Below are 15,175 nucleotides of genomic sequence, written 5' to 3'. Positions count from 1 at the left end.
TTCATTTTATCCCCTAGCCGCCCAGAGACCTATAAAAAGGTCTCCTGTTCCATTCTAATTTGAACTTTGTGTTGACAAAATAAAATTTCATTTTGCTTGGCAAGGTTTGACGTATGGGCGGCTAGAGGTTATACATTCGGCCAAGTCTATTCAGACTATAGAAACAGTGTCAGGAAGAGCGACAACGTTTTTCGTGGCTGTGTAAGCCAATACGGGAGCGGCAGACACGACCACAGGCCTGGCAGCTGGCAGGTGTAGTGTGCCCGTGGAGAACAGGTGTCGGGCTGATGACGCTTGGCTCGCTTACTTGCGACTGTCTTAAACCAAGCGTCATCGTGAATACTTATATATTAATTATGCATATCGTTGTTTTTATATTTTTGATAAACAAAACAACAAATCCTTATAATGTACATTCTTTTTTAAACTTACGCAAATTATTAACGATTAATTGTAATTATAAATGAATATCATAATGAAATTGATTAAAGGAAAGTATTAAAAGAAGCAAAGAATAGGGATGGCACATATTCTGTACTCGCTCCAGCGTGGTTCTGTTTCCGTGTCGGGATCTTAACTTCTAGTTGTAATACTATAGACAGACATATTTTACCAGAAAATTCGTTAAATAAAGCACTCATTGTTCGAAAAAGTATACTGATTTTTATTTACAAAAACAATTCAATCCTAGATCAGATATCTGTTCTTTTAAGTAAGGTGGTTACCCCAACTTGTAATACCTATTAGCATTAGAAACTACGGGGCAAGATAAACGTTTCTAGGGAAAATAAACTGTTAAGAGAGAGTTTAAATCAGAGATATTTAAATTGAAAAATAATAGGCAAAATGTACTAAACATAAAACTAAAGCATAAATAAAGTTAATAATACTTACGTCTTTCATCAAATGGCTTATATTGGCCCGAGCGAAATAAACTATTTTTACAGTACATATGGGGCTACTTTTCCGCACTAGTGCGTAAAATAGCACTTTTCGTGCGTATGTCGAAACTTTAAAGTGCCATATGTACTGTAAAACGTTGTTCGATACACGTGCGAATAGGTAATTCGCAACTCGTGTCGATTTAAAACACTCCCTTCGGTCGTGTTTTAATTTATCGCCACTCGTTTCGAATTTCCTCTTTTTCGCACTTGTATCGAAAATAACTATTCTCTGCTGCTTTTGTTCTGTTTTTTTTTTGCTGGGTCATCAGTTAGCCGCGACCATGACCAGTGAAACCTGTGTCGAAACGTCGGTATATAAAGGTAAGTAATTAAATAAATTTCGCGTTAGACCCGTCTATAAATGTGTGTTAATATGTGTTCAAAACGCGAAGGTTTTAAATATTATATTTTTCTCTAACCCCACCTGACTTTATTTAATAAAACGTAAAAACTTAAAAAGATACATTTAGACACAAACGTCATAGTTTTAACCAAACTTTTGTATTTATAATATTATATTATGTCGTTTCTTTTAACATTCTTTCAAATGCCTAAAATAATACATAGTTTTATTGAAGAATAAAGTAACATACACAGCAATTTTACCGAAGTAATCTTTGGTATATTAGCATAACAAGTCGTTCCTTAACCTATATGTAGGTAATCCGTTTTTTTGTAGCATTAGTTAACATGAACGAAACGGATCCTTAATATTTGGCATTCTTCTTACAGTTATGCACTTGCTATTGTAGAGTCAGAATTATTACTACAATAGGGCTATCAATATTGTGAAATATACTGTGTGGTATTTAGAGGAAACATGCTCCACATTGTGATAGACACGGGATTTTTTTTAGCCCTGCAAAATGTTTCTCTGCGCGCAATTTATGGCTAAACGCCCGTTTTCTAATGGATCTAATACCAGTTCGAGGTTTTTGCCAATGGATCCGACCATTCCGACCGAAAAGAAAGAACACGCCGTGAACTACTACTGCACGCCAATGATAGACTCGATAGAGAAAGAAATCTTGGGCCTCGGCGGTGGAGGCGGAGCAGGTGCGTAGTTCAAGAGCGCGGCCAGCAGGTGGCGGCACCAGAGCGCCGCGGGGGCGGGCGCGGGCGCCTCCAGGGCCGCGTCGGCGAAGGCGCGCCGGCGGCGGACGCGCTCGCTCCATGCCGCGTCGCCGCCCGGCAGGGCCTCTGACAACAAAATATACTTTTCACCTCAGCAGCTCGAACAAGGGTACTTTGCTACTTAAAAACAGTGAGCAAAATCGCATTTTGCTCACTGAGTGAGACAAAATGAGCAAAATGCGATTTTGCTCACTGTTTTTAAGTAGCAAAGTACCCTTGTTCGAGCTGCTGAGGTGAAAGTTTAATTGTTGGTATATCTTAAGAAAACATGAGTGAATAGAGGTAAGTGATGAAGAAGGAATACGAATACATTTTTCGGGTTCTCTAATATGTTCTCACTGCTGAGGTGAAAAATGTTGTGTACTACACGAGATCAAAGTTATTTACATCTCGTGCGCTTTTGAGTCCCTTACTACGCTCATATAGTATAGAATATTTCGCTTGCACGGGACTCAAAATAAGCACTCGAAGAAATATCAAACTTTGATCTCTTGTTGTATAAATAACTATATTAATACTAGTTTTTATACAGCTTAGAACTTAAGTGGAAAATTTTACTGTCTCGGGTGACACAGGATCGCTAGCCCGTTGCCTGCCATTTGAGCTACCGAGACCTCACACGAGGACAGCAAATATTTCCCCCATATGGGCCTCTAGGTCGGCAGGGGGCTAATAAAGATTTTTGAAACATTATTCAAATGCTGTAAAGCTGTATGTACAGAGCAATGTAGGTACAAACGCCGTTATTCATAAACGTCTGTTAATCAGCTGATGATCATCGTTTGTCCTCTGTGGCATAACGACAGATAGGGACAAACGACGATCATCAACTGATTTAGTTAGCAGCCGTTTATGAATAACGCCATAAGCATTCTAAGTGATATTTGATAATGGGATTAAAATTTTTACGACTTTTATCAAACTCAGTGTTATGAAGGATTGAAGGTTAATCAAGTGTTTTTTGGTCCTTCGAACCGGATCTGACCCTGAAGTTTATGACAGATATCTAAATGTCGCGGCACCACTCTGTCAATCTTGATCACTAATTATGAATGTGGTGATTGATGTTGAATGGCAGCCGCGTATGCCACGCGACCGACCTTAACTTAATTATTACAAGCAAAATGACATCCAAATACCACGTGCCGGCGGCGACACAAACATTTGCAACAAATAGCTCGTTCAAAAAATGCTTTGGCACCCGCGGGCCCGTCACTCAGCACAGACATGTTTACACACAGACGAACAGACTGACACCCGACACCGCGCAAACACCGCTCACTTGTAAAACTATCTTCACGCTTTTTTATACCCCATAAAAATACTTGAAAGAGATTTCTAATAGACAGTGAAATGTTACCGACTGCTAGATGACAGCTTTTGTTCTAATGAGACATCTCTTTTTATTGAGACTATTTTTAATTGTTGAAGAGTATCTCTTTACATCCTGTGAACTAGTAACTTTTAGTGGATAATAAAACGTTTGAACATGTTATTTGTCGCCGGTGCCGGTTGATAAAAGACGAGGGTGCCGCCGCGGGCTGGAAATAGGGCGGTTAATCTAAAAAACATATTATCCTAATGTTTCGCTTTTTTTCATACTGCTCGATAAAATGCGTGTAGAGTCGGCTTCGGGAAGTTGTTTTATACTTTGTTTGTTTAGTACTTATTATTCTTATTAACTTTGAAATGAAAGTATGGTTTTGTTGAAACAAATCTAAAACCTACCCGGTTCTTATAAGTTTGAGGTTTTTCTTGGTGTCCTGCGGGTGAAGGGTGAAGAGGCATTTTTATATATATTTGAGGACTCAAGTAATTTCAATCAATCTTACAGAAACAATTGGTTATTGGTTGGCTCTTTGACAATTTAAGATTAAGTATGTAATATTAAGCCATAATAGGGACAAACTTACCGCGTTAAGAATAACAACCGGTGTGTGAATTTTTTGTCCTCCGGTGTTCGTTACCGTCCCTTTAGCCCTAATAACCATCTACCGAGAAATCTTTCAAAATATACAATTTTAACTCGCTCCGAATCCAAGGTAAATATTATTACAGCTAATTCGCATTCTGGCTGAACAGTGACAGAGCCGGCTCGCTTACTATAACAACATATCGTAGAGTGCCCGCGACACCTTAGCTAAACCATCTGACGAGCGTTCATGCCGCTTAGACATGTAAGCGAAGCTACATCAAGAACCAGTTTAACTGTGACTTGCGGAGCTTTGACCGTTATAGTAATCCTGGAAATTATTTTATACTGGATGGTATAGCCATTTAAACGCGCCTGTGTTTTGTAGGTGTTGGGATAACGCGCAGTTAATTTCATTTTTAGGGTTCCGTAGCCAAATGGCAAAAAACGGAACCCTTATAGATTCGTCATGTCTGTCTGTCTGTCTGTCCGTCTGTCCGTCTGTCTGTCCGTCCGTATGTCACAGCGACTTTTCTCCGAAACTATAAGAACAATACTGTTGAAACTTGGTAAGTAGATGTATTCTGTGAACCGCATTAAGATTTTCACACAAAAATAGAAAAAAACAATAAATTTTTGGGGTTCCCCATACTTCGAACTGAAACACAAAAATTTTTTTTTCATCAAACCCATACGTGTGGGGTATCTATGGATAGGTCTTCAAAAATGATATTGAGGTTTCTAATATCATTTTTTTCTAAACTGAATAGTTTGCGCGAGAGACACTTCCAAAGTGGTAAAATGTGTGTCCCCCCCCCTGTAACTTCTAAAATAAGAGAATGATAAAACTAAAAAAAATATATGATGTACATTACCATGTAAACTTCCACCGAAAATTGGTTTGAACGAGATCTAGTAAGTAGTTTTTTTTTATACGTCATAAATCGCCTAAATACGGAACCCTTCATGGGCGAGTCCGACTCGCACTTGGCCGCTTTTATTTTATTGTAGCGGTCGCATTTCGGTGGTGAAAGCATTTTAAAAGAGTTTGGTAATCTTACGTTGGTGTTTACTGTTTAGGAACAGAAACATTGATATTCGGAAACAGCATGTGGTGCGGCCGATGCAACGCGTGATGATAGCGGGATGTTACAGTAATAGCGAATTAAATTCAAACCTTAATTTAAAGGAACAAATTTTTTTACAATGGTTTTTACTTGACTTCTATTTTTTATTACATTCCTATTGCTCCCATTGATCACAAAAAGTTCACAGTTCGGAACAACTGACAGGCTGATATCGTCCGGCGGACTGATAATCAGTGAGCCCCTTTAATCACCCAGGTACCAGAGCCCAGAGCACACTTAAAGATAGGTAGTATGTGGTTTTGACCCTACTCTATTAGATATAGGTAGGTACTGAGTGTACCTATACTGACCGTAGCCGCACGCGGTAGGCGCGATTCCGCGCGGCAAACGCTGCTGCCTCACCTCATCTTGCTGCCGCCGCAATGGCAGCAGTTTGTACTGTACCTACTCACTGACACCATGACACTAACCGTATTGAGGTGCGCTGACGCGTGACAACTGCACGCAGCGCAGCCGCGCGCGATACGCACGTTTCCGCGCGGCAAGCGCCGCTGCCTCGCCGCGCGGCGCCGCCCCGCCTGCGCCTTGCTGCCGTCGCAGTGCCACCTAAAACAACCACCATATAAGTACATTCACAATTTTCACTTATGCTTGCTTTAACTCTAATAGCTGTTGGCGATTATAATATAGCGTTTACAATTTCGCAGTAGGTACTAATTAAGCTTTCAAAGTTGTGTAGGTAAGTGACTTTGGAAGCAATAAACCGGAAAATTTCAAGAAAGTAGACTTTTTTGACTACACCGGCAGTTATTGGGCGGATGATTTGGTACACTGTTTTATTCATCACCTTTCGTAAGGTGACGGCACCAATCACGGACTTGTTAAGCACAGTAATTAGTACCCACGCAGTAATGGACAGCAAAGGTGTAATGCTTTTTATAGCCCACCAATTCATGATTTTTACTTAGTTTATGCAAATGACTTTAGTAGTAGTACAAGCATGGGCAATTACGCCACTGTCTTCCAAGCCGAGACATTCGCTATAATTGCCTGTGTGCATGAGAATATAGTTAGGCAAACCCAAGGGAAGAATATCTATATACTCAGCGACAGTCAGGCTGCACTCAAAGCGCTTGAAGCGCCCAGAGTGGACTCTAGACTGGTATATAATGGCGTCCAAGCTCTGAACCAGCTTGGAAGGCAAAACAGAGTGCAACTGGTATGGATCCCAGGGCACGAGGGATTCATAGGCAATGAAAATGCAGATGAACTTGCCAGAACCGGATCTGTAAATAATCTTATAGGTCCGGAACCATTCGTGGGGCTCTCACAGGGAACCATCACAACGGCTATTAAAGACCATACCAAGACCAAACATCAGGAAGAATGGGACAGTCTGACGGGTCTAAAGCATGCAAAGCTCTTTATGCAAGGAGTAGACTCCGGCTGGAGCAAAAAGCTTTGGAAACTTAGCAAAAGACAACTCCAAATCATAACGGGGGTGTTTACTGGCCATTACGGGGTCAAAGGAATTCTGGCCAAGATGGGACACTCTGACAACACCGATTGTCGTATGTGTGGCGAAGAGGAAGAGACAGTGAAACACTTAATGTGTGAATGTCACGCCCTAGCCAGACAAAGAATGAAGGACTTTGGAGCAGGAGATCTGGAACCAAAGGACTTTAAAACGCTACCCATGAACTCCATCATCCGACACATATGGATATGGTGGGAAAAGCTCTTGAGTAGTTGACGGATCTTCTCTAGGGGGTAAGTGCACAAAAGATCCCTTTGGGTCGAAGTGTATCCGCAAGGGCCCCCGAAAACAATAAGATAAGATAAGATAGTTAATTAGATTTAGATTTAGATTTCATTTATTTGCAATAAACATGGTACAGTGGTTCTTATGCTATTGTTATTAGGTAACACATGATTAACTACATAGTAGCATGCAAATTTACACCTTAAACTCTAGGACATACAACACATTAATCAAAATAGACAGTTATATACAACATAGTTCAAATATTAATGCTAAAGCTAAGAAATTTAATTAATTAAAGGAACCGTCAATTTAAAATTTCATTAATATTATACAAAGTTTTTTCATGTAGCCATTTATAGAGCCTTGGTTTTAGTGCTTTGGCATTCAACTCTTTAAGGTGATCAGGCAATTTGTTATAAAGCTTAACACACATTTTGAGACAGCTTTTACTGTAGAGTGCTAGTTTTGGAGTGACATCTAATACGAGCCTGTTAGGGTCAGGGACCGGAACCGGTTACCTTAACCGGGGTTTTTTATAGGGTTATTTTAGAAGTGGTTATAAAAACCCCTACCATAACGGTAACCGTCTGATAAGGTAACACTTTGATTCGGTAACCGTATCAGATCGAGTTAACCCCTGTTACCGGTAACCGAAATAAAAACCCAGTCTATTCTGTTACCTCATAATAAGGTTTTCAAGTGAGAGTCAGAATGGCGGGTGTATGTAAATAAAATTAAACAAAAAGCATACCATATTTTAGTACCTAATTTGTACTATTTGGTACCTCATATAAAAAAATTAGTACCTCACGGTATTTAAAGTTATCAGCAAAAAACGTTACACCCGCCAACCTGACAGTCAGAATGGCGGGTGTATTTTATTACGCTATGATCCCGCGATTATTGATAAATTCTATAAAAGCCAAATTTTAGTACCTTTTTAGTACTTTCATATTCAATTATAAATTGAGCCATTTTATTTGTGGTTTCCGAGTTATACTCATTTTACACTTTGCATTGCTATTAAAAAAATTCAGGCGCTTTAATTTTTCACCGTATCGATATCGTTTTTAAGAAAAAACGCTACGCTACAACTATTTTTATTACGCCAGGATTTAGTACCTTTCATGATTAATCTGTTACCCTTTCACGGGTAATCTGTTAGGTTCAATTAACTATGAAAATTACGTCTTACAAATGGCCAGGCGCCATGTCAAAGGATTCTTCCTAAGAAATTCCGCTCTTCATTGTGGCCTCATCTGTAGTGCGAACGATTTTAGTTTAGCTGACCGATTTTAGTCAACTAAAATACTCGCCACTCGACTAATATAGTCCGAACTAGGCTATAGTGTTTTTTTTTTCAAAAAACTGTTTAATGCATAGTATGTAGGTACATGTACAGGCATAGGCTATCAGACTTTGGAACGTCCTCCCACTCTCTATCAGGTAAGCGCAGACCAAATTCACATTCAAGCGTACGTGCTGCGCAAGCATTTCCTTGACAAACTTTCTTCTTCGTCAACTTAATGATTCACACTAGCTAGGTATACAGGTTGGCCAAAAAATAAGTGCATTTCCGTTGCCAGGGAGGTATATTAAGTATAGATATTAGATTAATAACCTATCGGTGTTTGACTGTTTTATATCGACTACTTTTTCAAATGTCGTTATTTTATCTAAATAAAAACGTGCAAGCCGTGTTTGTGCAAGATTTTCGTAATGTACCATTATAAATTTCATTACTGAACCCTATTAGCGCCTTTTGTGTCTTTAATTTTCCTTTAGAGCGGATGGAAATAAGTAAATCTAAATAACGAAATTTAAAACCGAAATCAGGATCAAAATGGATGGAAATATATTTCTTATGCTCTGATAGAATGTTGTTCTAAAAGGTGTTGATGATACGTTTCTGCACTACGTACTACGTAGAGCATGTTACGTTAAGTTGCAAATAAGACTATGTTAAAATTTTAACGATAAGCAATTGAAATTTGACTTTAAATGGATTTGTTATACAATTTTCATTCTGATATTTAACTCCCCATTCCATAAATAACGATACTTTTGCCTAAATTGTGAGGTAATTGTAATAAGTACCCTCAAGATTTAATATATAATTTTATACTTAGTCATGTTTTAATAAAACACGTATTTTACTTTCCTCGTATTCGAAATGAAAAGTAGAGTGTTTAACTCGAGTGAAAGGCATCATATCAGCCTCGGACTATTGGCGCTCTCATTGCGTTCGAGCACCAAACTACCTCGGCAGAAATGAGTGCCTTTCATCCCTTGGTTAACAATCTACTAGTAACACACCTTTGTTTTTATCATGAAATGGTGTTAAAAAAATACCGCTAAACATATTTTAAGTCGAGTGTGAAAATTATAATTTCTTGTAAAGATTAATAGAGTCTGTGCGGAAAGAGAAGAGTCGTGAAATGTATGGGCTGCCTTGAAAATAAAAATGAAAAAAATATTTATACTCGTATAAATATGCCTTACATTCCACGACTCTTCTGCACAGACTCTATCGACTGGTCATATGATCAATATGATTATCATAATCCTGACTCAAAACGCCGAGCATGACGTGCATGCCTATTTCTGTAAATTTAATTAATGTATAATACTTAGTGAACAAAAGCCACTAATAATTACAGCATTCGTTTATTTAATTTGATTTCAAATTGTTTAAGTATTTTCCTCGCGTTGGTGTGGAAAGAAATTGTGTTTCATTTGGTAGCAAAGTTTTTTTAAGCCTCGTGCGTTGTAGTTGAAACCCTCGCAACTTTCAAGATTCCTGTACTTTAGAACCACGCGCTACGCTCATGGTTCTATTTTTGAAACTTTCACTTACTCGTGTATCAATATTAGCACGAGGATATTAAACAACAACTTTGCCCCTTGTAAAACAATTGCACATTAATGTGCCCAATAATAGGGCAGACATTAAAGAAATAGAAATTGCTCAGGACGGATAGTTAGTGTATTATTATAAATATTATTATTTTTGTATCTCCTTGGATTTCACGGGCCTATAATCCCGGTTTTTTGATAGGCTTGCGTGGGGACACAGATCCAACACGTAGAGTCCCCTTGGAGAGCTTTTATGTCATGTAGAACGCCTGCTGGAACCCGTTCACAGGTGCAACAATAGACAGAGGCATTGGGACTATTGTAGAAAAAGAGAACAGTATACCGATCTATGGATTGAAGTTTGGGTGGACTATGAGACTGGGTTATTACAAAGACGTACGGACACCTGCCATAACAATGTGTTCACAAGTTATCGAGGCAGGTGGGGACTTGCCGCGCACTAGATGGGCCTATTATTTTTATTATTATAAGCCTATACAATTACAGTGTCCCACTGCTGGGCAAAGGCCTCCCCCCTCGATCTCCACTCTTCTTATTTGATTAATCACCATGTACCTACTTAAGAGTAGGTATTATGTACACAATTACATGCACAACGAAGAGCGGAATTTCTTCTTAGGAAGAATCCTTTGACATGGCGCCTGGCCATTTGTAAGACGTAATTTTCATAGTTAATTGAACCTAACAGATTACCCGTGAAAGGGTAACAGATTAATCATGAAAGGTACTAAATCCTGGCGTAATAAAAATAGTTGTAGCGTAGCGTTTTTTCTTAAAAACGATATCAATACGGTGAAAAATTAAAGCGCCTGAATTTTTTTAATAGCAATGCAAAATGTAAAATGAGTATAACTCGGAAACCACAAATAAAATGGCTCAATTTATAATTGAATATGAAAGTACTAAAAAGGTACTAAAATTTGGCTTTTATAGAATTTATCAATAATCGCGGGATCATAGCGTAATAAAATACACCCGCCATTCTGACTGTCAGGTTGGCGGGTGTAACGTTTTTTGCTGATAACTTTAAATACCGTGAGGTACTAATTTTTTTATATGAGGTACCAAATAGTACAAATTAGGTACTAAAATATGGTATGCTTTTTGTTTATTTTTGTTTACATACACCCGCCATCCTGACTCTCACGTTTTCAACCAGTTCAAACGATTGTAATCTTTACGCAGACTTAAATTCGACTTATTATTGAATAACCGTGGTTGGCATGGGCGGTCTATGAAGCCTCCAGCACAAACAAGTTTTTTTGCCGGTAACTTCGCTTATTGTCAATTCAAACAATATTGTACTTTGAGTCCTTAAGCTAAAATTGAAAACATAAGTGAGCGATTACAGTATTATTTTCGAGCGTCAGCTGCAGCGCGGCCATTCCTTTGTTTATCTTTATACCTGTGTGTTCCTATTATTTTTGTTAATTTCGGAGCAATTCTAGTTTAGAAATTTTTAGAAAAGGAGTTGCAAGTAAACAACATCATATCCTAGTAATATCTGCTATTATTTAGTTATATTTTATGCTACTTAGATTATTATTTTTATTTTCGGGTTCACACTTGGTACCTACAGATTAAAGACTGATTTAAAGAAAAATTTTCACCTAACTAGTAATTTTACTGGTACCTAGTTAGGTGAAAATTTTTCTTTAAATCAGTCTTTAATCTGTAGGTACCAAGTGTGAACCCGAAAATAAAAATAATAATCTAAGTAGCATAAAATATAACTAAATAATAGCAGATATTACTAGGATATGATGTTGTTTACTTGCAACTCCTTTTCTAAAAATTTCTAAACTAGAATTGCTCCGAAATTAACAAAAATAATAGGAACACACAGGTATAAAGATAAACAAAGGAATGGCCGCGCTGCAGCTGACGCTCGAAAATAATACTGTAATCGCTCACTTATGTTTTCAATTTTAGCTTAAGGACTCAAAGTACAATATTGTTTGAATTGACAATAAGCGAAGTTACCGGCAAAAAAACTTGTTTGTGCTGGAGGCTTCATAGACCGCCCATGCCAACCACGGTTATTCAATAATAAGTCGAATTTAAGTCTGCGTAAAGATTACAATCGTTTGAACTGGTTGAAAACCTTATTATGAGGTAACAGAATAGACTGGGTTTTTATTTCGGTTACCGGTAACAGGGGTTAACTCGATCTGATACGGTTACCGAATCAAAGTGTTACCTTATCAGACGGTTACCGTTATGGTAGGGGTTTTTATAACCACTTCTAAAATAACCCTATAAAAAACCCCGGTTAAGGTAACCGGTTCCGGTCCCTGCATACGATTTGTACATGTGCCTTCCAGTTCAAGCTTTCATCTATTGTTACACCTAAAAATTTTGTTTGTGTTACTTTCTCTATTCGTGTAACATTTAGATGAGGTATATTTTTGTTGAACATGATATATTTTGATTTACTCAAATTGATGTCTAAGTTGTTAATATGGAGCCATTTAATAATTACTTCTATCGTTCTGTTAATGTCAGATTCATGTTCTTCTATTGTATTACTATTAACTATACTATTTTCGGATGTCACAATTACAGATATGTCGTCAGCAAATAAGATAAATTGATGATGAGTTATTTCAGTTATGTCATTTACGTATAACAGGAAGAGAATAGGGCCCAATATACTCCCCTGTGGTACGCCGTACTTATTTAATTTGTATTCAGAGTTGTAGTTCCTTTTTTCATTATTTTCGTCAACTTTAGATATTTCAACACATTGCAATCTGTTACTCAGATATGAGGATATCCACTGGAGTGGCAGCCCTCTTATTCCGTATTTTTCTAATTTATTTAAAAGCAGGCTATGAGAAACGAGATCGAAGGCTTTCGATAAATCAAAGAAAAGCCCTGTGGTTATTCTGTTATTATTTATACTATTTAATATCGACTTGATCAGGGAATAGATTGCCAGTGTAGTTGACTTATCTTTCTGAAAGCCAAATTGATATTTATTAATAATTTGGAACTTTGTACAAAAGTCTAAGAGTCGTTTATACATACATTTTTCTAATATTTTAGACATTATAGGTATTAGAGTGATAGGACGGTAGTTATTTATATTATCTTTCTCAGTCTTTTTAAACAACGGCTTTACAATTGATAATTTTAATACATCTGGAAGGGTTCCAGAGGCGAATGAAAAATTGATTAAATAGGTTAATATTGGAACTATTTCATTGATGCATGACTTTATAATTTTTGTGTTGATACCGTCGTATCCCTCGGAATTAGTGTTATTTAGGGACATGATTTCCAATCTGACTTCATTTTCTGACATTGGTTTTATGAACATAGAGTTGGCGTTTGAAGTCTTTAAGGTACAAGTTGACGTAGTTGCGTGTGTTTTTCCGGCCAAGTTAATATAATAATCATTAAATGCAGAAGCCATGGCCGTTGGATCTGATATTATGTTGTCATCAACTTTAATCTATTCAATATAATCACTGGGTACCGAACCTGAAATCTGATTCTTTACAACCATCCATGACGCTCTACATTTATTTTTGCTTCTGTTTATAAACCGTATATTAGCCTTCTTTTTTGAATCAAAAATACATCGTTTAAGTATGCTAGAGTACGTGATATATTTAACTTTGTTCTGTGTATTCTTTTCTCTATAATATTGAAATCTCAGTTTGCGTTTAGTTATACAACTCCTTCTAAGTCCTTTACTTATCCAATTACGTTTCCATTTGTTTCCAATATTTATCTTTGAGCGTATTTTAGGAAAACAGAGATTATACAATAGACAAAAAAGGTCATGAAATGCCATGAAGGCTAGATTAAAAATAGGTTCTTCATATACATCCATCCATAACAAATTCTGTAAGCATTTTTTAAATTTATTAATATTAGCTAGGCTAAAATCACGCTTATAAACAAAATACGGCGTGATACGATTACAGCCATTGTTTTCCATAGGAAAACTCAGAAGTTGTGATGTGTCGTGGTCTGAGAGCCTACAGCGGCAGTAATGTTGAGGTTGCGTTTTGGATATTGCTTAGAATGTGGTCAATACATGTGGACTTTCGCGTGGGCTCATTAATATGAATTTTTAAATTATAATTTCGACAAAGATCTTTAAAGTCTCTCGTAAGCTTACTTTCAATTAGAGTGTTAATGTTTAAATCACCCGCTAGGACAATTCTTGAGTTATTGCATTTGTTATGTATATCATGCAGCATATAGTCTAACTTTTTTAAAAATAAGGTGGGATTCGAAGAGGGCGTTCTATAAACACAGATGATTATAAGTTTGTTTGACAGGATTTCGATTCCGCAGACTTCGAAAACCATTTCGGTAGCGTATTGCTTTAGATGTGTTAGCTCCTTACAATTTAATCCAATTTTAGCTAGGATACAACTACCACCTCTTTGCTTCTCTCTGCAGAAGCTGGCCACCATTGTATAACCTTCTATGGATAGGTAGTTTTCATGCCCTGCTTTTAGAAACGTTTCTGATAAGCATAAAACATCTAAGTCACAGTTTGCTTCTTTTAATTCCTGAATAGTTAGTTCTAATATTTCTTGTATATGTAATTGTAATGTATGTGTAATATATATGTCTTATGTCTTATGGCTATCAGCCCATCAGTTATCTGAACATAGTGTTGTTAATTCAAAAATATAATAGTGTCTGCCATGTTTCTTTAAAATTGAGTTTACGGAAAAATATTACCACAATTGGTCCATTACTGGTGCCGCCACCCTATGTGGCGTATATGGATGTGGAATTGTGCAGTGTCCACCGACACAGCCGCTTATGCCTCAATTAAGAACTACGAAATTACCTACCCCACGCGGCTCATAGTTCAAGCTTATTTGGCCGCGCATGCCGCTCCAGCACCAGCAGACATTCTGCACAGCGGCAAGTCCTTCCAACGGCACAGCCGCTTTATGCCTCGGCCCTCGAGTACGAGATTACTCCGCGGCTCACCGTTCACTTACTTGCGCGGCCATGACGCGCTGCCGCTCCAGCACCAGCAGGCACCCTGGGCAGCGGCAGTCCCTCCACCGGCACAGCCGCTTATGCCCCTTCAAGCACGAGATCACCCCATGATTCCGGCACCGCGCGCACTTCGGCGTCCGAAGCACCTTCCTCTCTTCCATTACTTTTTAAAACTTTTTTTAAATCACTGTGAAAACAACGCACAAGTCATGTTTGAACTGACGGCTGTAAAGCGAAGCTCAAGTTTAAACGGGATGTAGCCACGCCCACGCCATTCACGATTGGTCGAGCTAAAGGAGGCGGGGTCTGCCTTGATACATTGTTGGAAGATAATTAATTATATTGTTTTTGTGACATTGCTATTGATAGAAAAGTCGCGAAACTGTGATAAACAGGACAGTAGGTATAGGAGAGCACAGATTAGAATCAAAAGTGCACAATAATCCCTGATATTTATTATTAATGCGATAGTTGCGAA

At 37.9% G+C, this 15,175-nt stretch overlaps 1 protein-coding gene across 1 annotated transcript; it reads right to left on the bottom strand.

Annotated features, from left to right (window-relative positions):
• Nucleotides 1-1,932: 1,932 nt before the first annotated feature.
• Nucleotides 1,933-14,902, bottom strand: LOC134647565 (doublesex- and mab-3-related transcription factor 2). The gene is given in 3 exon segments (XM_063501917.1): nucleotides 1,933-2,144; nucleotides 5,537-5,684; nucleotides 14,697-14,902. Coding segments are annotated over 3 exon segments (522 nt in total). The 5' UTR covers nucleotides 14,859-14,902.
• Between the last annotated feature and the right edge of the window lie 273 nt (nucleotides 14,903-15,175).

The sequence above is a fragment of the Cydia amplana genome, chromosome 4 (assembly GCF_948474715.1).
Source record: "Cydia amplana chromosome 4, ilCydAmpl1.1, whole genome shotgun sequence".
Lineage (NCBI taxonomy): Eukaryota > Metazoa > Arthropoda > Insecta > Lepidoptera > Tortricidae > Cydia > Cydia amplana.
Note: the sequence above shows the minus strand (reverse complement) of the source record. Positions and strands in the feature narration are given on the sequence as shown.